The sequence below is a fragment of the Vigna angularis genome, chromosome 11, assembly GCF_016808095.1.
Source record: "Vigna angularis cultivar LongXiaoDou No.4 chromosome 11, ASM1680809v1, whole genome shotgun sequence".
Classification (NCBI taxonomy): domain Eukaryota; kingdom Viridiplantae; phylum Streptophyta; class Magnoliopsida; order Fabales; family Fabaceae; genus Vigna; species Vigna angularis.
In genome coordinates, this window is record NC_068980.1 from 13482799 (window position 1) to 13508681 (window position 25883).

General features: G+C 33.6%; 2 protein-coding genes and 1 non-coding gene across 4 annotated transcripts; 2 read left to right on the top strand and 1 right to left on the bottom strand.

Moving 5' to 3' along the window:
• The first annotated feature begins 4135 nt into the window (after window positions 1-4135).
• LOC128194877 (small nucleolar RNA snoR113) lies at window positions 4136-4223 on the top strand. Its single transcript, XR_008246326.1, has one exon. It is a non-coding gene; the product is annotated as a small nucleolar RNA snoR113 (small nucleolar RNA).
• A 5519-nt stretch (window positions 4224-9742) lies between these two features.
• LOC108333758 (uncharacterized) lies at window positions 9743-11004 on the top strand. Of its 2 annotated transcripts, XM_052870924.1 has the most exons (3): window positions 9743-10114; window positions 10365-10508; window positions 10677-11004. In XM_052870924.1, exons 1-3 carry the CDS (start codon window positions 9806-9808, stop codon window positions 10692-10694), a joined length of 471 nt encoding a protein of 156 aa, XP_052726884.1. In that variant the 5' UTR covers window positions 9743-9805; the 3' UTR covers window positions 10695-11004. The 2 variants fall into 2 exon arrangements, with proteins under 2 accessions (XP_052726884.1, XP_017424722.1); XM_017569233.2 differs by having other exon boundaries at window positions 9746-10114; window positions 10365-11004.
• A 768-nt stretch (window positions 11005-11772) lies between these two features.
• LOC108334417 (uncharacterized) lies at window positions 11773-17744 on the bottom strand. Its single transcript, XM_017570254.2, has 13 exons — window positions 17253-17744; window positions 16696-16808; window positions 16545-16601; window positions 16358-16453; window positions 16179-16249; window positions 15554-15596; window positions 14163-14243; window positions 14021-14080; window positions 13767-13814; window positions 13421-13518; window positions 13272-13320; window positions 12868-12912; window positions 11773-12674 (listed from the first exon to the last, which is right to left on the bottom strand). The coding sequence occupies exons 1-13, from the start codon at window positions 17599-17601 to the stop codon at window positions 12213-12215; spliced, it is 1572 nt and encodes a 523-aa protein (XP_017425743.1). The 5' UTR covers window positions 17602-17744; the 3' UTR covers window positions 11773-12212.
• Window positions 17745-25883: the final 8139 nt, after the last annotated feature.

Here is a 25883-nt window from a genome sequence, read left to right on the forward strand (position 1 = left end):
AAAAACTAAGACAAAACAATATGTACTAAAAAGAACCTAAATCAAACTAGAATAGACTCAAATTTAAGGTATATAAAGGAAAATAGCAAAAGAGAATCTAAGAAAATCCTAAAACAGAATCTACACAATTTCTAAAAGAGACTAAAGCAGAACCTAATATGAAAATAATCCTGAAACAAGAAATCACAACTAAACAGATCATAAAGCAACTTCTATCTATAAGCTGAAACAGAACCTAAGAAATGAAAAAAAAAAACAACCTTAAAACAGATCCTAACCCAACAAAGAAATTAGAAAGAAAGAACCTACGAAATTAAGAATGTTAGAACTAATTCTATTTACAAAAGCTAAAACACAATGTGAAATAAGCGACAAGTATAGAAGAAGAAAAGGAAAAACTAGCTATGAACAAACTAGAATTAGGTATTTTACAAACTAAAACAAGAATGGTAAACTACACTAAAAAAAAAAATTATCCCTATTTTACTACAAAAACAGATGTCAACAGAGTTATATTTACATCAGAACAAAACTTTAAACCTATACCTTCCCACCCCCACACTTAAGAGGCACATTGTCCTCAATGTGTGAGTTATGCTGCTTTTCTAACAACACAGACATATGTACAAAGCAAGCAGCTACAAATTTATACAAAACAGAATTGAAAAGTATTAAAATTTAACAAGACCATGTATATAACAAGAGCAAGAAAACTGAACTCAAAAGAACACAAATTGTATATGAACAGAAGAGAAAATGCAATAGAACACATGTACAGAAACAGAAATGGAAAAAGAAAACTAAAATTACAAAGCTACAATAAAAAGAAAATTTATTCAAATAGGCCACAAGTCAAAATTGATATTTTTAATTTTTATATAGAACAACATATTTTCTATCCTATTATGTATGATACTACCTATTACTATACTAGCTATTAACAAGAACCTATCACTACAAAAGAAGAGAAAGGTAAAGAAGGATCTTATTGGTTTTTCTCCATTTTGCTCATCCACTATGTGCATGGACTCCAAGGTTGCATTGAGTTGCTCTTTCTCAGCTCTACTATGTAGCAAACTCAACTCTCCTTTTAATGCTAGCTGGCTCTGCACGTTCCAAGCACCTAATTGCAACAGCCATAACTCCTCTTACATTTACTGCTGATTTCATGTGTTCCAGACCTTTACAACATCTCCTGCATCAACCATGACTTCCTTTGTCTCTACAGTTCTCTTGTGTGTCAACTGCAAAATTCAAAGCAAAGTCCAAATGCACAAGTGAGTCATCAAACAATGCAGCTTTACCAAGATTTACATCAGAATCACTCATAAACTCCTCAAACAGGTCATCAGAAAATACTGCATTTAATTCAGAACACCATCGTTTAGGTGTTATTGCTTTAGGGGGTCTTGGTTTTGGATGATCATTTGGCAGAAGCAACCCTCGAGCTAGGGCTCTTATGAAGAAGAGAGTGAGAGAGATGGAGACAGGCTAGAGCTCGTGTCACTGACCATTTACTCAGAGGATGACTGGAGGCACGTGTGGAGTTAGAACTGGCAAAGATATTGAAGATGATCAGAGGGCCTGGAATAAAAGATTGAAGCAAAATGAATATAAAAGAGGGTTTTAAATAGATTTTTGAGTTGGGAAGCGGAGAGTGACAGACTCCGCAAGCGAGTGAGTGTGGATGGTGGAGGGTGACAGACTTCATCCGTGAGATGCGATTGTGAGAGACGATTCGAGAGCGCAAGTGTTGAGCAACGGTGGGTGACAGACACCATGAACAGGTTATAAGATTTGATTTCATGCTCTTAGTTTAGGTTTATTGAACTAATCTTTTGTGTTCTAGCTTTGCTTAGTTTGTTCTTCTCATTTTATTTGGTGATTTCACTTTGTTTGAGTCTTTTATTTTTTTAATCATATTTGGTCATGTTCTAGTCATGTTATTTGTTTAAAATGTCATTAAATATGTGTTTGACTAATTTTTCTTTTCAATTTTGTGATTCAAATTTGAGTTTCTGCAGTAGCTTAGTTCTGTAAACCAAAGAGAGCTATGAAATTCAAATTGAATGAGCTTGGTGACAGAACTCACCTGCAAATCTGATTGTGTTCTGCTTGTATAAGTCTAAGCACACCATATAAGCAATGAATTGCCGAGCAAAGCTTGGATGCTTATGACAAACAACAACAAAATCTTGTTGAATTAGTTTCACCGATATAAGCAATGAATTGCCGAGCAAAGCTTGGATGCTTATGACAAACAACAACAAAATCTTGTTGAATTAGTTTCACCGATACAAAATTTGATTTGAAGAGTCCTTGTGAGTCAATCATGCTTGGTTCTAGTTGCTTTGCCAAGTTCTGTTCAAATTCCAATCCTTCATTGTGTGCTTTGTTCCATTGAGACTGAATTCTCTGTTGTGATGCTTTGTTCACAGTGAGTGCAATTCTGAGTAATGACTTTGTGTGGCCAAATTCAATTTGTGCATTCACTGTTTCCAACATTTTAGTGCATGTCATGCATCTCAATTTTCAATTTTATTAGAAGATGAAGCTTGATTTTAGCAGAATGCTCAGTTTGTCAAACTGCCAAGATCAGTTTGCATGAAACTGCTATAGTGGTTAAGTGTCTTGGTGCTTTGGTGTCTAGCCTTTGCTTGGTTTGTTTTCTGAGTTGAACCATTTTTCTTTCCACATGAATAGTCTGCTGATCAGTTGAAGTATAGTAGCTCATTATGTTGTTGTGAATTGTAGCAAAAGCGTTCAACTTCAAAACAGTCTTGAATAATCATATGATACTCTTAATAGCTAGTTTCTAAAACAACAAAGGAAAGAAAGAAGCAATTTGAAAAGTGCAGTTCACAATATGAGCATTACTATTTGGTTTAACAATTTTCTTTGAGACAAATTCTCAATCAATTTGCTTGTCATCAGTGCATACTTTAAATCGGTTATGTTTGGTTCAACTTATGTTTTTTTTTCTTTTTTTTAATCTGTTCCAGAGCTATTGGTAGGTTCAATTTGTGTGCTAGCTATTCTTGATAGCTATGTTTCTTACTTGTCTTGATTGCTAAATTTGGTTTTGTATATCATATGTGCAATCTTTCTGTTGTTCCTAATTTGACTCTTTTCATTGCTTTCATAATCCGATTTATAGTCTGTCTAGAATAGTAGATCTGTTGTGTTGTCAGTTTCCATTATCTAGTGCTTCCATTTGTTTGTGGTTATCCTTTTCTGTCCTCACATTGCTTTAGCCTAGCCCTTTTCTGAATTGAGAAGCAATTTCACACTGGGTTTCTAGAAGGTTAAACTCCTTCGGAAGTCCTTATTTATGTGAGTTTTTCCCAGTTAGATTCATGTCTTATTGGTTTCGCCAATTTAGTCCTTTATAATGAAAAATTGACTCAATTGGGCCCCTACCATTAAATTAGCTTAACGGTGTTAAGTTTTTGATGACATGTAATGTTGACGTGGTAAGTTTTTTATACGTGGCATTGACAGAGCTCTATACGTGGAATTTGATAAGATTTAACATTTTAAAATTAGGAATTCCTGAATGTAAAATGTAATTAGGGTTTGTTGGTGGATTTTAAATGAACCCTAATTCCTAATCAAATGGGACAAATTTATGTCGTCAGTTATGTCGCGATGTCGCCACCATAGTCTTGCCGCTAACCATCCTCGCCGCCACGACCAACCACCATGCTCATCTCGCCAGACCACCTAAAGCCACCACCTAACCCTAATCTGTGCCACATTATCACACCGGCACCATCGTTGTTCATCTTCACGCCGCCATAGCCGCCGTAGAGACCACCCAACAGCCTCCAAAATTGTCGCGACAGACCTACATCGCAAACACCATTTTCCTTCAGCCTTCTTCAAGAACCTTCAAGGAGAGCCATAAATAGAAATGAAGTCCCCGCGATTTTCTTATGCCTTTCTTTCTGCTCAAGTTCAATTGATTGAGTTTCGGCTTGTGATGTTCTGTTTTAGTACTTTGTTCGTATTTCAATCTTGTTAACTTCTCTTGGCCCTGAGTGAAATTTGGTTGTAGTAAGCTGAGTTGCAATAAGCCTAAATCCTAATTTTTTGCATTTCATTCAGCAAAGTTTAGATTTTCTTCGAGTTTAACTGGCAATGATGACTAAAATTGGATTTACGGCTACCATTTACTTCCTTGGTAGTAGACTGATGAATTTTGGTTTAGGGTTCTGAGCCAGTTGTTTTCACTTTTCTTTCATTTTCAAAACAATGTTAAAATTGGAGAATGAGAAAAAGATATAGAAGTAGGACAGAAATCCCTAATTAAATTTCAATGAACCCTAATTCCTGATTACATTTTACACTCCAGAAATTCCTATTTTTAAAATGTTAAATGTTGTCAAATGCCACGTATAAAGATCTGTGAATGCCATGTTTAAAAAACTGTCCACCTCAACGTCCCAAGTCATCAAAAACTTAACACCGTTAAGCCAATTTAACGGCAAGGGCCCAATTGAGTCAATTTTTCATTATAAAGGACTAAATTGGTGAAACTGATAAGACGGGGATCTAACTGCGAAAAACCCACATAAATAAGGACTTCCGAAGGGGTTTAACCGTTTCTGGAATTTGAAAGAAAGGTTGTGTGCTTGGTAGCATATTAGGTGGTGGTGGTCCGAAAGACTCTCTAGCCTTGAACTGGCAAGGGGAATTTCCCTTCCAAACCTTTCATTTGTGTGCTTTAAGTTTTGATAGAGAAACTTGAGTGTTGTGAGATTAGTGAGGCTGAATTAGCCTAATTTCCTTGGCAAATTTGAGAGATAATTCAGTTTTCAATTAACCATTGTTGATTATTCATTATGCAGGATAACATATTGAGTTGAGCATGTTGCAGCAAAGTGGGTTTGTTTAAGCTGGGACCACAATTCTGATTATTGCATTCTTGTCTTTTAAAATTTTTCATCAATTCATTTTTATAATTGTGATTTTTATGTAGTGTGGAACTAAGACCAGAGCAGTAACATAGTCTCATTTCTTTTGTAATTGTTTGTTTCAAATTGGTTTCTAATAAGCTTGTGTTAGCCTTATGCCTTTCTGTTTCGTTTTCTGTTGATTTGTAAATGGCCTTTTATAAAGTCCAAGTGGATTAGAAGAGTCCACGGTGCTCTTTCCAACTCTTGGCAACTGTACTTGTTTTCTTTTTCTAGCATAGAAAGTCTGGTGAGTGTGTCTTGTTAGCCAAAGCTACAAGCCTCACCATAGGAGTAGAATTTGATATTTGATTTATTACCTTTGATTATTGTTGTGTTCACGTTTTAGGGGTGATTTAGGCTAAAGGGGATTAAACTCTAAGCCTTATCACATTAGAGTCGGAATATTAAGAGTCTAGTTTTGATTATTTGTGTTTGTTTGAGTGGTGTCCTTTGATTTTAAAGGTAATTTTAGCTTAAGAGGTAATTTCTTATTAACCTAAGACATTTCTGGCAAGGTAAGACTTGGTACTTAAGTTGTCTTCTTGACTTACCTCTCTTACCTGAGACTTGTCTAACTGTGAATCTTGTATACCTTTTACACTAGAAAAACTTTTAGAAACAAAGATGTCTTGTTATAGTTCATATAGGTCGTTTAGTTCATATAGGTCATCTAGGATTGATAATGGGTACTATAGTTCATATATTAAGGATGATTTGTATACTCAAGCTAGTAAATTTCCATTTTTTGGTAAAGATATAGATGCATTAACATACCTAGTTTTGGAAACGAAATTGATAAAATGCATTCATTCCTTGTTAGACAAAGTGAAATTGAATCCTATAGTCCCATTGTTCTTTCTAGGGAGTATGAATCTCGTGTTCTTAGTATATATCTCTCTAGGTTAGAAAAGCATGCACGTGAGTGGTGGAATTAAAGGCAATATTGGGTTAATAAAGGTAGGAAATCCACCATTGATAATTGGTATGAATTAAAATCGTGCATGAGAAGAAAGTTTGTGCCTCCTTCGATTAAAAGAAACTTGGAACTCATGAGAGATAGTATTCAAGAGGGAAAAACATTTCTTAAAAGTTTAAAAGACCATGGAGCTAGAATTTAGAAACAGACTTAAGGAACTGTAGGTTAAGAAAATAAAAAGAGAGATCGAGAGAAAAGAAAGAAGAGAGGTAGAAAGAAAAGAAGAAGAAAGGAAAAGAGAAGAAGAGAGGAGAGAACAAGAAGAGAGAAAGAAGAAAAGAGAGAAGAGAGGAAGTAAGAAAAGAAGAAGAAAGGAAAAGAGAAGAAGAGAGGAGATAACAAGAAAAGAGAGAGAGAAGAAAAAGAGAGAAGAGAGAAGAAGAGAAGAAGAGAGAAAGGAAGAAGAAAGACGAGAAAGAGAAAGAAGAGAAGAGGAAAAGAGAAGAGAAGAAGAAAAGAAGAAAGAAGTGAAAAATAGAGAAAGAGAGAAATTGCTTCTAATAGCAAATTCAACTCCACCAAAAATCATGGAACCTAAAAGGGAAGGTTTCCAATTCTTTACTTCTTTTCCAATCATTGTTGAGTCTTCAAATATTAACTTCTCTTTCAAACCAATTGTCATTTCATATTCTATACAAAAAATTCCAAAATTTGGCAATCTTTGAGTTATTGTTACCTTTATGGAGACAAATAACTCAAGACAAAAGAAAAATAACTTTTGACTTTGGACTTCTAAACATTCTTAAAACTTCAAACCAAACTATAAGAAGTCCTTATTCTAAAGTTATTATTTTAGAAAATTCCTTTTTTGGATCGATATTAATTGAAGATATATTTGGTATGTATTGCAGATTTGTGTTTGATCCAGGAGGAAGAAAAGTGAAGCTACATGAATAAAGGAATAAGGTCACTCCAAGATGGCCCTGCTCCCAAGATAGTGTGAAGCGTCTACATAAGGCGATTGCCAAATTTGAGGACAAATCTTTTTTTTAAGAGGGAGGGAATGATGGAATACGCCTGAGAACCCTTTGTCTTTTTGTATTTTACATTTTTCAATACATTTAGCTTGTAAGGAGCATGAGTCTTATAAATACCCATCTCCACTATTGTATTCAACACTTTTGAACATAATGAGAATTTGAATTTTGTTGAGAAACTCTCTTGAAAGTCAGGCTAGAGAGTCCAAGAGATCCGCCTCTAGCCACTTTCCAAGCACACTATTCCTATTTCATTTCCATTTCTCCATTGTGCTTACATACAATTCTCTTTCCTCCACGTCGCATTCCTCCACTTCCACGTCACATTCCTCCTTTGCCACGTCCTCGGTGCATCAACGTGTCAGCCACGTTTTCCTTCAATGCGCACACATCAGCGCCTCATTTCGCACTCTCCTCATTCGCTAAAACACATCTCACTCGTTCTCGAGAAGTCGCATCATCCGTAAGTCTCCTTTTCTTCACAGATCCACACTTCAGTCGCGTCTCGAAGATAATTTCTCATCGTTCATCACCCAAACACATCTTCTTCTACGGTTTCGATCCTCTTTTCACCATTTCCCTACACTGTCACCGATTGTTCTTCCATATCTATCGATTAAACCTCTTCTCACCTGTAATCTTCACTTCCTACCGATTAAACTCACGTTTCCGCCGTTTAATTGGTTCATTTAGAGTTTCCCCTTCTTCTAGGGTTTCTGTGAGTTCACTCTCACTTTTGATCCGTTCCTCCTCGGTTTCGCAATCCTCTCTCGTTCGTTTAGGGTTTTCAACTGTTCTCTTCGGATTAGCTCTCGATTTAGAGCTTCATCTTCATTTTCGCTGCATCTTCTCTTGTCGAGGAAGCCTCGAAGATCTGGATCGTGCTCGCGTGGCTTCAGTCGGTCTCATCTCCTCAAGCGCTTCCATCATGAGGTGACGGTTGAACAGACCATAGGTGGTGATGGCCCAGAGGCTTAGTAGTTCTAGTAGTTTACTTTCTTTAGTAGTTGTCTTTCTTTGATGGTTTTAATACACTATTCCTATACATAATTTTGATACTTGTACTTTGTATATAAATTAATATTTATATAATTGTTTTAAATGACTATAAACCTAACTTTATGTTTTCGTGTCTTCTAATTGGTTTATTTTATTAATTATGTGATAGTGCTTTTTTTATGGTTTAATACTATATTTTGGAATATTACACTTTTGAATTACTATTAAAGAAACACATTAGGATTTAATTTTAAAAAGAATTATAAATAAAATCAGATAAATAAAAGAATGATATGTAAAAAAGAAAATATTAAAAAGAAGAAATGAAAACTGTAAGAGAAAGAAGAAAACCAAAATGGCAAGGAAACCTTAGACGCATTTTGTATGGACGTTATAAGTATGGTAATAACCATTGCATTATTTTTCCTTCTAATTTAGGAGCAGTTTTTTAAAATTTAAAATTAGCATTTTTGAAATATTATTTTAAATAATTATTTATTTAAAATGTATATAGATTTACTAATTAAAAAACTACTATGTTGAAATAAACATTTAAAATAAAATAAAAATTATTTATTTTATTAGAATAAAACAACATAATAAATTAAACACAAAACAAACTAACACTTGAACTACACTATAATAAATAAATTTAACTAAACATAGAACTACAACAAAAAAATATAATTTACTAGAAAATAATTTCATAAAATGATTTTGTTTCAAAATATGGATTGAAATCAATTTTTAAAAATATAAATTATTGAAATGTATACCTATTGAGTATTATTTATTATAAGAAAAATTACATTTGTATTTAATAATAACTTCATATTTTTTGTAATATTCAATTTAAAAATTAATTATTCAATTTTTATGTATTTAATTTTTTGCATATTATAAATAGAGGTTTCATTTTATTAAGAAAATGATTTAGATATATGAAAAATATTAAAAACTCATTTGCATGAAAATATTATTAAAAAAGTTATCAGTCTCATTCATTACCTATTTAGTCCAAAATAATCTATAAATTAATAATATAAAAGATTTTATACTAACCATGCATGAAATATTAAGTTTTTTAGAACAACTTTATATGTAAGATAAGACATTTTTATATTAAGTGTAACAGTCATATTAAAAAAATTTATACTATTAATCAATTAAAGTTTCATTTAATATAAATTTTAAGTTTAAATATATTTTTAATCCTAAAGTATTTTTTTATTTTGTTTCTTAATTTTGTTTCTTTCTTTATTAATTTCTTTAAAAATAAGGATTATTATTATTTTTCCTAATATTATGTGACACTAACAAACTATCTGCATTATAATTTTTCCTGATATTTTTGACTTTTAATCATCTTTTAGTTAGGCTTATGAATTTCTTTTAGTTAAACAAATTTTTCTCAATTTTCAATTTTAAAAAACATTAAATTATATTTTATTTTACTATTGCTACAATTTACAACTATGCAAAATACAGTCTGCTTTTTTACCTGTTAGAAAGAAAGAACAGAGTTGCAGGCACCAGACCTCAGTCACTCACCTAACCCTTCTCCCTGCTTTCTTCTGCCACCATTCAAAACCTAAAACCCAACAAACACAATTCTTCAACCTTTTCTCATTTAATTGATAAAAAGATGAAAACTTTAGAGAACAAGAAAAGCACAGTTCAAAAGGGTCATGTGATTTTGATTGTCTTGGAACTGTGTTGTGTGTGATCACTTTCTAATGGTACAAAAAATGCATGAAATTCTCATTGTCATGTCCTTCACATTTACCTAGTCAAAGATGAAAGTTGAAAAAACCCTATTGTACCAAAAGGCTCAAACACAGCCCACTTCTTCTCCAACTTGTCTTTGACTTGACCTACCTACCCACTTCAAATTAATGCAAAACCACCCTTCTTCTTCTCTTATGCATTCCATCACCATGGAAGAACAACAACAACAACCAAAGCTCATCAAAGATCATGGCTCCAAGGACAAGAACCACACCATGCACACTCCCAATCCCAACCCTTCTCAAACCATCATGAGACTGGCTTCACTTGCCATCGGCTTCAACGTGAGGTTGAAATCATCTGACATGCCTGCCCACATGCAGGAACATGCTCTTCGTCACACTAGATCACTCCTTTCTCTTTCAACTCCTTCTCCAAAGCTCTCTAACACTCTCATAGCTAGAGCTCTCAAAAAGGTACACTGCAGCCTTTGGAAAACTCTTACTGTGTACCCTTTTTTGGTGATGTTCAACATACTCAAATATTAGTAATATCTTTGATTCTTTGTATTGAAACTTATGGAATCTTGTTTTGAACCTTATTTTTCTCTTATATGTAACCTTCTTTGCTATAATTTTCTATAGGGTGTAAGAATAAACATCCATAATTGAATCATTCTCTTACTAAATTAAGTTGTTTGCTATTAATATTTTGAATCAATTTCAGGAGTTTGACACGAAGTATGGACTGGCCTGGCATTGCGTTGTAGGGAAGAGTTTCGGGTCCTTTGTGAGTCACACTGGTGGAGGGTTCATCTACTTCTCAATTGATTCACTTTCTGTTCTTCTCTTCAAAACTGAGGTTCATTTGGTCAGGCAACCTCCTTCTCTTTAATTTTATGTACTTTTGGTTAATTCTTTTAACTAATGTTTCTTAAAAGTATTTCCTGTAGCAATGAAACCTCAGGTTGAGTCTTTAATAGGTTAATGAATGGCTCTGACTAACGGGTGCATAACATGTTACCATGTTCTTCTAAAGGTTGACAAGTTCTTGTGAAACACCACACACAGTGAAACCTCTGTGCATGCATGTGAAGAAGTTGTGTTAATGGATTGCTTAAGGAAGCTGAGATTTTAGTTGATTGGTCATATTTGGCGTGGTTTCCTTAATTGTTTATTCCTGTTTCTTTTTTGAAAAACTGAAGCCTATAAATGAACAGTGATTTTGGCATGCTGTCTATTGGTAGTAGTAACAGAACACCGACCACAAGAATTTGCAATTTATCCTTATTAACTAAAAGTTGGTGAACTTTTTCCACTATTGATTTCATTTATTTGGCTTGTCCCCATTTCTACTTTCCTACTATTTTCACCTCTTATGAATTCAGAAGACTGTTTTGGTTCTGGGGTTCATGATTTCTGACTTATGTTTACCTTATATTCTGCTTGTTTCCTGATAAAAGAATTCTTGTAATATACTACTTGAATTCTAACTTTTTTCAAAAGAAAGTTAACTGTATCTGTTCATGATAATAAGAGAAATAGTAAGAAGATTGTGCTGTTAATTAACATTTTTTTAAAATAATCCACATGATTCGGACTTGCAATAAAAACGATTTTCTTATTAAAACCAAATCCTCTGTATTTCCTATTAGCACAACTTTTTTGACTTGACTTGTAGTTTGCCCGTTGCAGAATGCAGTCACATTTTACTTTTGCATCTTGACAAAGCTATAAAAACCTTATTTCCTTAATAAACTCGCATTAAATATGACTAGACAGATAATTGCTCAATACTTTCTAACTTTATTATTAAAAATATTCAACTAAAAATTTAAATCATAAAAATTTGCTGGCCACACTTCATATTTTTAAGAAGCCACATTTTAAATTGATTGAAAAAGAATAAATTATGCAGTTTTATAATATAAAGGTCACATTGTTTTAATTGTTTAAAATTATGTGCAAGTAATTTTAAACTTTTAAAAGCATTTGGCATTTAACCACATATCATAGAGTAAAATATTCCACGATGAGATGATGACATTGATTTTGATCGTACTGCAAAAGATGCTCCAACAAGACAAGGTAACTTAGGTAGATCATTATGAAATAGATAGAATACGGCAGGAAACTATCAAAACCAGCTAAATGATTGCATTCATTTTGAACAAAACCATATGGCATACTCTCCTCCTCTACTCTTTCTTTCATCTTCAGATTGGTTTACATAGCTTCTTTAACAAAAACTGGACAGGCAACAACATAGTTTATCCCTTACAAAATTTTAATCCCCAGTTCCTTAAACAGTAAGTTTCACACCTACATTTAAATAAATAAATAAAACTAAATTTAATCTCTAAGACTAACGCTCCTCTCTCGATTTAGGGATAAGAATTCTGCTATTTCAAAAATACAGACATTGAATAGAGCTCGCATCATGGGTCTGTGACAACATTGGACTCAAATTTGCTTTAACTCTGATGATACCTTTATTCCTTCATTTTCAAGCCACTGATCATGTTACAATCCTCAGTCATTTTGTAAGAAACCTCACAGCAACTCGGCGTCTGGTCTAAGAACCGCTGTATTCTAGTTGAGCTTTTCTCTTTCGTCTCTTTTTCTTATCCTTCTCTTTTCTAGAGTCATTATCCTCATTCCCTTTCATCTGAATATTATCATTTTCCTTTTCCTTTAGCTTCTTACTAGAATTCTTTGAACCAGATTTTCTCTTCTTTGCTGAATAACGTGAGCTAGGCTCTGCACTGGCGTCGCCTCCCCGTGGTAATGGTTCTTCTTCATAATCTAACTGCCAATTGCATAACATCTCCTGTTCTCCATACTGTTGTTGTAATGGCTCGCCAGCACCAGGAAGCAACTTATCAAAAGTCACATCCCCGTTCAAGCCACCTTTACGCTCCAGCAGAACAGGATCTGGTCTGATTATAGTCCCCAGAATGCTCCTGTTCGGTCCTAAGCTCATAATGATCTTGGGATTCGTCAAATTTTTAAATGCCATTGAAAAAGCTGACCTAATCTGAGGAAAAAGAATAAAAATTTAATTTTAGTCACTTAAAACCAAAAGTAACGAATACATAATACATATGATATTATTATTATTAGATTTAATTGTAACCTATCAGCTAAAGAACATGTATACACTCAAAAAATGTCTTGAAAGTCAAATAAAGAAACAGGAAATATAATTTACAATGCAAGAGTAAACAGACCTGGAAATAATTAAAAGAGTTCTTCCCAATGTCATTTTCTGGTGCCTGATTCAGCCAAAAAAACACTATCAATCAACTAAAGGAATAATAATAGTGTCTAATATACACAAAAAAAAAGTAGTGTCAATATAATATATAAATGCATGTAAAAAATAATTTGAAAGCAATTTACAACAGAAAACCAAAAAGACAGACTTCAATTTTCTAAGACAATATTTAACTCCTGCTTAGATATTTTATAGTTCACTGTCCAATTATGATTAGGTCCTTTAACATTTTGGTTGGCGAATATCTTCTCCAATTTCCACTTTTCCTCCATAAAATATTCAGCAATTGCTCCAAAAAGGCAAGCAAGTAATGACTCTGGAAATGGAAATAGTAAAAGGGAGTTCTTCAAATGAAACCTGAGGATCCTCGATGGAAATAAGACTTGGCCGTGATTTGTTTAAAAACCTGAGATGGCATAGGGAAAAGTTCAATAACCTATATGATAAATTATGCAGCATAATTAAAAATAACATTACTTCAATAATATACCCAAATTCTTTATTACCCTTTACTACTTTTCACAAAAAAAGTGCCTGTCCCATTACAGGACACACCAACATCTGATGTGTTCAATCTGCGTCCATAGAAATCAAAAAAATGCACCTGTTTTCAAAATGAAAAAAAAAATAGCACTATCAGAATGGTAAATTGATATATTTCTTACTGTCATCCTATAAAGGAAACATTTATCGAAACAAAGGTACACAGCACACAATTATTGTGCATGTTTCTCTTCCTTAAACTGCTAAATTGCACAGAACAGTCGCCAATAATGAATGACAACTCATATAACACCCCTGGAACCAAAAGGACAGATGCAAAACGATACTTCAGAATCAGAAGATACGCACCAAAAGGACTCCCAGGTTGTGCTCAGAAGCTTGGCTCAGGCGAAGATTCTGAAGCAAACAAGTGTCACAAACTTAGATCATGATATTGGCAAAAAGTTCCGGGTTTGAAAATATTAGAAAGAAAGGAGTGAATTTATTTATTCATTATTTCTCATGATGCGGAGGTGGACTATATGCTGAATAGGGAAAACCTCATCATGCTTCAAGCAAGTGAACAACACTAAATTTTTAAAGCATATTCAAGAACCACTAACCCGCAACATTGCCATCAGCATGGCAAGAAGGGCATACGAGCCAATCCCACCAGAATATACCTGCATACTTAACAAGAATCACAATTAGGCATACTGGAATCAGAACATTACAAGAAATATTCATATTATAGAGAACTCTTACCTCATTTAGCTCTCTTTGCTGCAGAAATACTTTCAAAATCAAACACAAGGGCCTTAGAGGTGGCCACTTAAGTACTGCTTCCTACAAAATGAACATTACAATCATGAACAATAATACAGATAATGTTCCATCCAATACAGTATAATTAGTTGTATATGTTATGTTTTGCATTCTTCTTTCTTGCATTAAAAAAGGTGTAACTAAGAAAAAATAAAGAAAAAACTTCATAGTGCAGGTGGCATTCTGTGATGTTTCTTTAAGTGACCTATTGCAAAGCTCCTCTCTAGAATTTTACTTACCAAGGTAATATGGATATTTTATCAATTCAATGATATATTGAGCACAAGAGATCCCATTCCACATTTTGAAACAAAAATAATACAATATTCTATCCAAAGACTTCCTAGCAGGAACGCTCTAGTCAAGCAAAGCAATTTTATATAGCAGAAGCATTGCAAATCAAGTAAGACAGACATTATTAATTTCATCCTACACCACCACTCGATATTATTAACCTTTAGGCATAGAATTCACCAATTATCAGAGACTATGATAGGACCCTTGGGCCCAATTTTGATAATGACCAAGGATTTGATCGGGTGCCAAACCTGGATGGGGGCCTATCATATGGAGGGTATATTCGTGAAGGAAGAAAATGATTCCTGTAGAGAGATTAGTGGTGCTAAGTCATGTGGTTATCACGTGCCCAGGGGGAAATTCTGTTAGAAGAGATATGTTGGAGTCATGCTTTTAATAGGTCAGTTGGGGGATTATGGGGGATTCATACTGATCATATGAAAGTGGTTGGGAGAGTATCTCTCTGTATAGGAGACAGGCTCTGGTTGTCATTTACATTCACTGTAAGAGCTCCTGTAGCTCCTCTTTTTCATTAAATAATACTATCATACCAGAATCCTTTCTGGGACTTCTATCAGACAGCTAATTAACAACTAGATTAATCACAAGGTCCACAATATAGCTTAAACCAATATCCATTTAAAAATCAAATAAAATCATTTCCTTTCTTGTTAAGTTGATTAACAAAAGCCTAATTATATAAACTATGTTCACATTTCCACTTATGTTCAATTTTGTTAGATGGCAATGCCATGGGTGTGGTAAATTTTCACCAATTGCTGTGGACAATTTGCAAAGAGAAGCCCATTATGGTGGCACACTTGGCTAGAATGGCATGTTTATATGACATGATTTTGGCATTCTACCATTAACAACACTGCTTATGTTCAACATTTGTAATGATTCCATTTGTGTATGGTTCAAATAATATATTACGCAATTGGCATCAGTTATAAATTTAAAAACAACACAGTATCACAAATAAATAAAAAAGTGCATAGTGAAATCAAGTGGTGGGAAATAATAAAATATACCTGAATATACTCAGCCGCTTTGGGTCCATTGTCAATGTCAAAACTGAAATAAAGCATAATTCCTTGGTGGATAAATGAAATTCAAAAAAACATGATACTGAAATAGTTTTAGTTCTTAGACACACAATATTAAACAACATGACAACTCTAGCTATGTGAGGACAATGGATCAATCTATAGTATAAACAAATTGACTATACTCAGTATAATGTGGTCATGACTAGTTACAATAGGTAGCAAGTGCTAATGATGTGGTTGGGTGCTAAACGTATAGATATTTAACTACTTATTAAGAAAAATGAATGCATGAAGGAAAAACTATAAGGGTTTTATCATGGAAATGCATGTAACACAGTGAATTAAGCACAATATTCAAATATGAGAGTGATAGATAAATCTACAGTAGTTTCGATTAGCTATTTGATTCAACTATAGAAAATCCATAATAATGATTTAAAAATATACAAAGATATTCAAGTCAAACAATTCATCCAATATCGTATAATAAAGTGGGACAAGTAAACTTAAGTACACTTCATACAGACACACGAATATCATAAAATCATATCTTGACAGAAAAATCAAGAAGAAAAATCATGAGAAACCAAGTAGCTTAAAGTCGAACCTTATATCAAATGCAAGACCACTCTTCCTCTCAACAAATTTAATAATTGGTACCCGCGCCTTTCCAATGACCTGGCAAAAGATATTCAAAAGCAAAATACTAACCACTCAAAATTTTTACAACATTGATTAATGTTTCCTGGCAAGAAAAATACAGATATTTAAGCATCACAGGCAGACCTGAATCTTTTTAGCCATGTTCCTTTGGGACAATGCTTTAGAAATTGCATTCAGTCCAATCTGTGGATTTGGCAAGCCTGATTTCAGAATCACAACCTGCATTCAAAGAATTTGACCATAATGCATCAACTTTCAGGTGCCCTGATTCAGGAGAAGAATTTACTATCAGTACATCAACCATACTTACGTCAATATCACTGGTGGGAAGATACAGCCCTGTCCTGAAAGACCCAAATACTTCCACCTAAGAGTAACAGAAAAAGAAGACAAAAGAAACCTCGTTGAAACATAAAACTCAACACAAAATGGTGCAATGCAATAACTAAAAATGTTTCTACCCGACAATGAGGCCATATGTGTTTTATAACTCCAAACACGGATTCTATTGCCATATCCCGTGCAGCTTTCTCTTCAACAGTTGGTGACAAAAACTCACAAAAATCCACTATCTCTGCACAACAAGCACCGCAAAATAAATAAAAAAATCCAAAACCGTATATAACAGTAAGAGTGTTGTCTGGTTTCATGCTGGAAATAACGATTTTGACAACAGTCTAACTCGATTTTATAAATATATAGTTATTGAAAAATTGATTTTACTAGAGGCGATCAAATGTAGCTTTCCCGCTTGGACTGCTTTACAGCAAACTTGCTCTCAAATTAAAGGAACCAGGCATAAACCACTTCACTTGAAAATGAATTATCGGCAAAAACAAATTCTACAAAATCAGTTTTGCAAACGCACATCCAAACACCTTAAAACTCCGCTCTATTTTTCCCTAACCGGCTCTACAAAGGACCAAATTAAATAAGTTCCCTATGTGTCGTTGGAGCTGTTCTCCAATTAAAATTAAAGCATTACGTCCAAGTGAAAACGCCATAACGAATGCGTTACCTTTATGCAGCTGAATCATTGGACTCTTAAATTTGCAATTCCCGCCGAACCAGACAGTCTCGAGCTTCGGCTCTGGCGCAGGAGTCGGCGTCTTTGGTTCTGGCGCTGCGGCGAGCGGCTCTGGGTGGGAGACGCCGCCGTGGGCCTCGGAAGCAACGTCGAGGGAGAAGAAATCGATGGTGGTGGAGGTGGGAGAGGCGAGTTGGGGGGTATCGACTGAAATCTCGTTGCGGAAAACGGAGTAGGATTCGCCGTTATCGGGAAATTGGAAATCGGCGGCGGATAGAGCGAGGGGACTGAGAGTGTCGTACACGAAGGTTTCGGGAATATTCAGTGACTGCTCCTCCATTTGAAAACCAATAAGGTGGAACAGTGAAGAACAAGAAGACGAAAAGGGATAATATGAATTGAAATTAGGGTTCTGTTTTTCAGGGTTTATGTCTACGCGACGCTTCTCAAAAGATTTAGAATACTGCTGGGTAACCCGGTTCTACCATGTCTACTTCAGTTACTTAGCTAGTCAAAATTTTGAAAATTTAATCATAAGTCTTTTCTAATTAAAAAAATTTCAAATTTTTTGAAATTTAAATTTAAATAAATTTCATCAATACAATTCAAAATAAAATAAAATATTATATAATCAAATGTAATTCGAAAGCAAGATAAAATATAAATATATTTTTCATAATCTTTATATCAGTTATCTATATATAAGATTAAAGTATTGAATATATTTTATTCTTTTGAAACATTCTTTTTGTGTTTATTTATAATATAAAAAAAATGTTAATAAATAAATAATATAAAATAATAAATATTTAAATTAAATTAAATGAATTGATGAGTCAATTCTGTTTATCACGGATTTAATCTGGATAAATTCAATTATAAATGAACTGGTTGAAAATTTATCCATATAAAATTAATTATATTATTTTAAAATTCAATTCAGTCTGAATTTATGATGGTTGGATTGGTCTACTAATTCTAACTCATTTTGACACTAATTTAAAGATAAAGATTTTATTTTTTAAGTAAAAAATATAATAAAAGACTAATTATTATATATTTAAAATTAATTTGTGTGATACCTTTATTTTTATTTTATTTTTATTTTATTTTTAAGAACAATTTTTTAAATAATTTATATTGTAACACTTCTTGAAAACAAAAATTAAAAAAGTGATTGTCTGATAGATTAAAAATTAGAAAAGAAAAACTTTTCTAAATATATTCTTGTTGTGAAAAAAAATATTAGGCTTTTATTAAATAATAGTCTTTTTCTCGAACAGATAGGCTAATTTTAAATATTTTATGAGGATAAGATATACCAATTAAAATAATCTAAATTAGGATAGATATGTTAATTTACAAAGATACTTATAGGTCTTTAATTCTTAATCTAGTGTCCCCTTTATATTTATTTATATTTAGTTACTTATTATTTTAAAATCTTTAAGCTACATAAATTACAATTCCCCAGGTCAATATTTTGTATATTTTATTCTTAAATCTATATATAAAACATTTAGGCTAGTAAAATTACAATTTTAACTTTTGTTAATAATTAATTTAGGTCCTTCTTACATGTATTTTAGCTTTTTTTATATTTTATTTAAATAAAACAAAAATAATAAAATATTTCAATCTTTTAAAATATCCGACAACTTAAAATCGTTATTTCAAAATTGTAATATATGAAGTATACCGATCGGAATTGATTGTTATTAAGCAGGTACTAATAGGTCAGATTGCCTTACGCTCTACAAATATACGACATTATTGATTAATTATTGGGTTTGATTACCTAAAATATATTGCACTAATGGTTAATATATGGATGTGGCTATCACAAGTCTTATAAGTAGATAAGTAGACAACTGATGTCCAAGTACGATGATCATTTTCTATCCTAATAAAATATAGACCTCTTTATGAAAGATATCTGACTTGAGCGTCGGAGCGTCTTCTGCAAGTCAACAACCCATCGAAGTGGATCGCGTTCTCGAAGAGGATTGAAGATCAAAAGAGAACAGAGCAAAGAAGGACAATCGACCATCGGACAAATTCAACCCAAACATTTTGGCGCCCACCATGGGACTGAGCGGCATCCCCATGAAGCCACGAAGAACCAGACGCGCGCTTGGTCTCGACATCGCTACTTCGGATCAACACCAAGTTTTGCAACATGAGTAAAAAATTCCGTAATAATTCCTAAAGACATGTCTTTTGTTTTAAGAACTTTCAGCAACGTTCAGTTCAGCCCTACATCCAACCTTGACAGGTTCCAATTTTCATTATAATTTACAAATTATAATATAGTTCTTTAACTCATATTTTTGTGAGTAAAAATATCCTGCACAGGAAGGTACAAAGTTGCGTTCAACCTTATCAAGTTCTACCAACTTTTAAATTATAAAATATTATGAACAGGATGGCTCAGAGCTGCCTTCAACCTTGTGACTCTCAATTTTAAATTATAAAATATTATGCACAGGATGGTTCAGAGCTGCGTTCAACCTTGTCAGGTTCTACCGAATCTTAATTTTAAATTATAAAATATTATACACAAGATGGTTCAGAGCTGCGTTCAACCTTGTCAGGTTCTACCAACTCTTAATTTTAAATTATAAAATATTATGCACAGGATGGTTCAGAGCTGCATTCAAACTTGTCATGTTCTAACGACTCTTAATTTTAAATTATAAAATATTATGCACACTTCGACCCAACCCATTATGTCTTAATTTTTGGTCTAGATCTATCTGACTATTCTCCATACATGTTGTCTCTTCTCGATCTTCGACTTGGTGTGATGCATCGCTGTTGTTAACTTGTCTAAATATTTTTTCTAACTAAGCTATCTCAATTTTTGTCCACGACATTCTATCTTAACCTTTAGTTTATCAGTCAACTTAATTTGTTCTCAAACTTAAAGTATTATAATTTAAACGATCAATCAAAGTCTTTTAGTATAATCATACCTTTCTTTAGCCTAAAACATTCATTTCAAATTAGTTTTAATAATATAAAAATATTTATTATGATTTTAATTATTGTGATCTATAACTAAAACACAATTCTCATAAAATATTATTATTATTATTATTATCCATATGAAATAAAATTAATATTTTAAAGAAACAAAATTTTATTCTCTTTAAATTTCACCGACAAATCGTTCTTATATTTTATAATATGTAAATATTACAAGATAAATTTAAACAAACTTATATAATATAAAAAAAATTTGTAAATCTTATCTTAAAATATAAAGGTAATATGGTGGGTTATGGGAGGTTTATAAATGAAAAAAGTACAGAAAAGGGCGGGAGACTGAAGAAGAAAACCTCGAATATTCGTAACGTTGCATTTCTAATGGGAGGTTATCTTAAAATGTAAATATTATATTGAAATATAATGGTACTGGGAGGTTATGAGAGGTTTTAAAAAGGAAAAAAGAGGCATGAGGATGAAGTAGAAAATGTCGTATATCCGCATAATACGACGTAACCTTTGTCTTTTGTCAAACTCTTTGTCTTCTGGCTGACAATTAGTACGTCAAAGCCTAGTAAAATTCGACGTAACCATTGTATATTCTAATCTTCGAAGTGAGAAGTTAAAAACTACTAGATTGTGAAAGAAGTTCCAAGAATTCTATCCAGACATGGCTTCTTCATCATCATCATCTAGAAGAAAAGAGAAGGTTGCCCGGGTTACAAGAAACACAAACCCATTTGGATGGATAAGTGATGACAAGATCCGAGGAAAGCTTTTATTCTGGAGAGTTATAAAATATGTAGTTTGTCACAAGTATCTGGACCTGCAATTGTTCAAGAAAGAAGGGTTCCTTTTTCAAGAATGGATTGCATATCAAGGGCTTACTGATTTTGTCCAGATGAAAGGAGATTACTATCCAGATTTGGTAGAGGTTTTCTACACAAACCTGAGGGTTGTAAATGGGGTCATTCACTCAAGGGTCAAAGGTGTTAACATTACTATTGACGATAATGTTTGGTCACATATTGCTGGATTGAAAGCTGAAGGTTTGGATTCTCATATCTGTGATTCTGAGTCAAACAGATGGCTAACAAAGAGAGCTATATATGTAAACTGCTTAAGATATCCACGAAGGTACACGGTGGATAAGCAATACCTACATGATGGCTTAAACAAGGAGGAGAAACTAATTGCTTATGTCCTGACTTGGTTACTGCTGCCTGAAAGATTTGTCGAGCACAAAATGTCAACAGAAGATGTATTTCTGTTTAATGCTATCAAGACTATAATCCCAACCAACTAGGTTGCGGTACTAAAAGACCGTATGATCGCTACAGGTCATAAATATGCACACAAATTGCCATATGGAGTATTTATCAGCAAGGTGCTGATACTCCAAGGAGTAGATGTATCTCAAGAAGTCAGACTTGTGTGCAACAAGTCACAAAAAATTGGTATACTAAGTCTGTTTTCTATTGGGTTGGAAAGGACTGTGAATGGATGGTTCTTCAGAGATGAGCTAACTGTTGGAAGTACACCTTCAGAGATGAGCTAACTGAAAGGGATGAGAGAGTTGAAGATACTCTTTTCAGATGGGAGAAGAAGAGAAACAAGAATGGCATTGGCTTTGAAACTGAAGATTCTGATGATGAGTCAACTGATGAAGATTGAATGGAATCTTCTTCGTAAGAATAGAGACTACTTTTCTATGTGGATTTTTTTATATATTTTGTAATCATGCATTAAGTCACCTCTGGTTTTATGTACTGCTTCGGTTTTATTTTGAAATGAAATGAAGATTTATTTTAGTAAACGATATGTGAATTGTGAATGTTAATTGCATTGTTATATGGACTAACCCTCAATCTAGTTGAAAAGAGAAGATTATGCTATTCTGATATTGATCAAAAATTGATCACTGATTTAAAATTGCAAATTTCAGTACACTGCTAACTTGAACCGATTAAGGAAGAAGTAAAAAGAAAAAATTTCATGTCTGATTTTAAAGAAAAAAGAATAAAACATCGAGGCCCCACTGAATTCGACATTCTATTAAGCACACAATTAATGCTCCCAAGTACTTCAATTCCCTTCACTGTTTGTTCGCGGTTCCATTTCTGCTTGAACTTTCTTCTTAGTGGACGACTGCGATAAAGAAAGAAGGTTATTTTTAAGTCATTTATGTCTTTGTAATGTCATTTTTTTCTCATTCCTAAGGTTGACCGATTGTTTTTCGTTTATCTTTAGGCTGTTTTTTGTACGAGGTCAGCGAACTTCGTCATCTTCTCCAATGACACTATTTGAAGTATGTTTTTTTTTTAAAATACTCTTACGTATGATGTATGTGCTCGTGTTTGTGTTGTGTTTGTCGATTCTGGACGTATGATATCTATATGTATAACGAGACTATGATAGTTTTTTTTTCCTTCAACATATGATATTTGTGTTCGTTCGTTGTCAGCGAACTTCGTCATCTTCTCCAGTGACACCATTTCAAGTTTGTTTTCTTTTCCTTCAATATCTCTTACGTATGATATATGTGTTCGTGGTTGTCGATTCTAGACGTATGATATATGTATAACGATAGATATTTGTGTTCGTGTATGTATACTATGATACTTTATTTTTTTCCTTCAACGAATGATAGGTATTTATTTTTGTTTCTCTACGTAAGTTAGTTTTTTTTTCCGTGGATTCTTTTCATTCAGTGTAGTAGTATGGATCGAAGCTGGATTCATCAGTATTGTATTAGTGAAGAGTATGAGTGAGGGGTTTATGAGTTCATATAATATGTTAAAGAACACGCAAAACCAGTGAACGAGGCATATTTTTGACCTTGTGTTCGTTGTCTCAATCAAGTATATGAAGACTTGGACAACATCCATGATCATCTGTTCATCTATGGAATAATGAGAAGTTATACAATTTGGACTTGGCATGGGGAAGTATTATATAAGCCAACAACTTTAAGAGGTTCGGATTACGTCGACGAATGGATGAGTGATCATTCAGACGAAATGGTACGTGACGTTGGCGAAGAAAATTTTGGAAGAGCTCATCTATACGATAGTCTTAAGAATAATTCGGAGCAAGAGTTCTATCCAGGATGCATCAATTTTACAAGGTTATCGGCTACTTTGAAATTGTTTTGTTTGAAAGCAAGAAGCGGATGGACTGATAAAAGTTTCACGGAATTGTTGGACTTGCTGAAGGAGATGCTACTAGAAAATAACATGTTACCTATCCGTAATTACGACGCGAAGAAAATTCTATGTCCGATGGGTTTGGAATACCAAAAGATACATGCATGTCCCAATGACTGTATTATATAGAGATCAATATGCTTCAATGAAGGTGTGTCCGACGTGTGGTTCGTCACGATTTAAGAAGAAACTTGATGGAAATAACGATGAACACAATGAAGGTCCACCGACTAAGGTCATGTGGTATTTACCTATAGTATCTAGGTTGAAACGATTGTTTTCTGTTAAAGAAGATGCGAAGAATCTTATGTGGCACGTTGAGGGAAAAAAATGTGATAATCTTCTTCGACACCCAGCTGATTCCCCACAATGGAAGAACATTGATGGCACATTTCCCGAATTTAGTGCAGAGCCGAGAAACTTAAGACTTGCACTTGCTACCGATGGTATGAATCCTTATGGCAACTTAAGTAGCAAACATAGTTCATGGCTAGTTATTTTGATGATTTACAATCTATCTCCTATGTTGTGCATGAAGAGAAAATACATGATGTTGTCTATGATGATATCGGGTCCTAGACAACCTGGAAATGACATTGATGTTTATCCAAAACCGTTAATTAACGATTTAAAAATGTTGTGGGAAGAGGGCATCGAGGTCTTCGATTCATATTTAGAAGAAAACTTTCGTTTGCGTGCAATGTTGTTTTGCACCATAAATGATTTCCCAACATATGGGAACTTGAGTGGTTACAGTGTTAAAGGTCATTTTGCATGTCCGATTTGTGAAGAAAATACTAGCTATCTTCAACTGAAGCATGGGCAGAAAACTGTATACACAAGACACCGAAGATTCCTTCCTCGAAATCACCCTTACCGTAGATTGAAAAAAGCCTTTAATGGAAGTCCAGAGGATGATGTAGTGTGCAGACCACGTAATAGGGAAGAACTATACGACCAGGTGAGGAACATTGATGTTGTCTTCGGAAAACATAAAAAGAAGACCGTTGAGAAAAACATTTGGAAAAAGCGATCAATATTCTTCAATTTTCCATATTGGTGTAAACTTGATGTGCGACATTGCATAGACGTGATGCATGTTGAAAAAAATGTATGTGATAGTGTTGTTGGGACTTTACTAAACATTAAAGGAAAGACAAAAGATGGAGTGAAAGCACGACAAGACTTGGTTGACATGGGAATCCGTTCTGAGTTACATCCGCAATCCATAGGAAGACACACATATCTTCCTTCAGCTTGTCACACTCTTTCAAAAAAAGAAAAACAATTTTTTTGTCAATGTTTACATAGTGTGAAGGTTCCACAAGGTTATTCGTCGAATATTAGTAGCCTTGTTTCTATGAAAGATTTGAAGTTGGTTGGTTTAAAGTCTCACGATTGTCATGTCTTAATGCAACAACTTTTACCAATAGCTATTTGAGCCATATTACCTGTCTCTGTTAGAGGTATTCTCAAACGTTTGAGTTTGTTTTTCAATGCCATTTGCAAGAAAGTTGTTGATCCTCGACAGTTAGATGATTTGCAAAATGAGGCCATCAGACTATTGTGCCAATTGGAAATGTATTTCCCACCCTCATTTTTTGATATCATGGTTCATTTGATTGTCCATCTAGTGAGAGAGATTCGAATATGTGGGCCGGTTTTCTTGAGGTGGATGTACCCGGTTGAAAGATACATGAAGATCTTAAAGGGATATGTTAAGAATCAATTGAGACCGGAAGCTTCGATTATAGAGCGCTACATTGCAGAGGAAGCCATTGAATTTTGCTCAAGTTATATGCCAAGTTGTGACCCAATAGGACTTCCAAAGAAAAGACATGAAAACATACGTGAAGGAAAGGGAATTTGAGGAGTAAGGATTGAAAGTGTTAGTGGAAAAGAAGTTAATCAAGAACATTTGTACATTTTAAACAACACAGAGGATGTTATTCCTTACATTTCACAACACATTGATGAAATTAAGTTAGCACATCCATGTATGAGTGAAAAGTGGACACTTAATGAACATAACAAATCTGTTTTACCTTGGTTTAAGAAAAAAGATTTATGCGACTCCGAATGTTTCTGAAAATCTATTGAGACTAGCTCGTGGACCTAACATTGATGTGATCACTTTCGGCGGCTATTACATAAACAATTACTTGTTCTATTCAAAGAAGAAAGACAATAAAAGTAGAGTTCAAAATAATGGAGTTACCCTACAAGTTGAGGCTGTACACTTTTCCAGTTCCAAGGATAAGAATCCAATTACAACATCAATTAGTTATTTTGGAATAATACAATAAATTTGGGAAATTGATTATGTCACTTTTAGAGTTCCAGTTTTCAAGTGTAAATGAGTTGACAGAAGACCTCAAATTCACTTTGGTGGATCTTAACAAAATGACTTACACAGATGAACCATTTA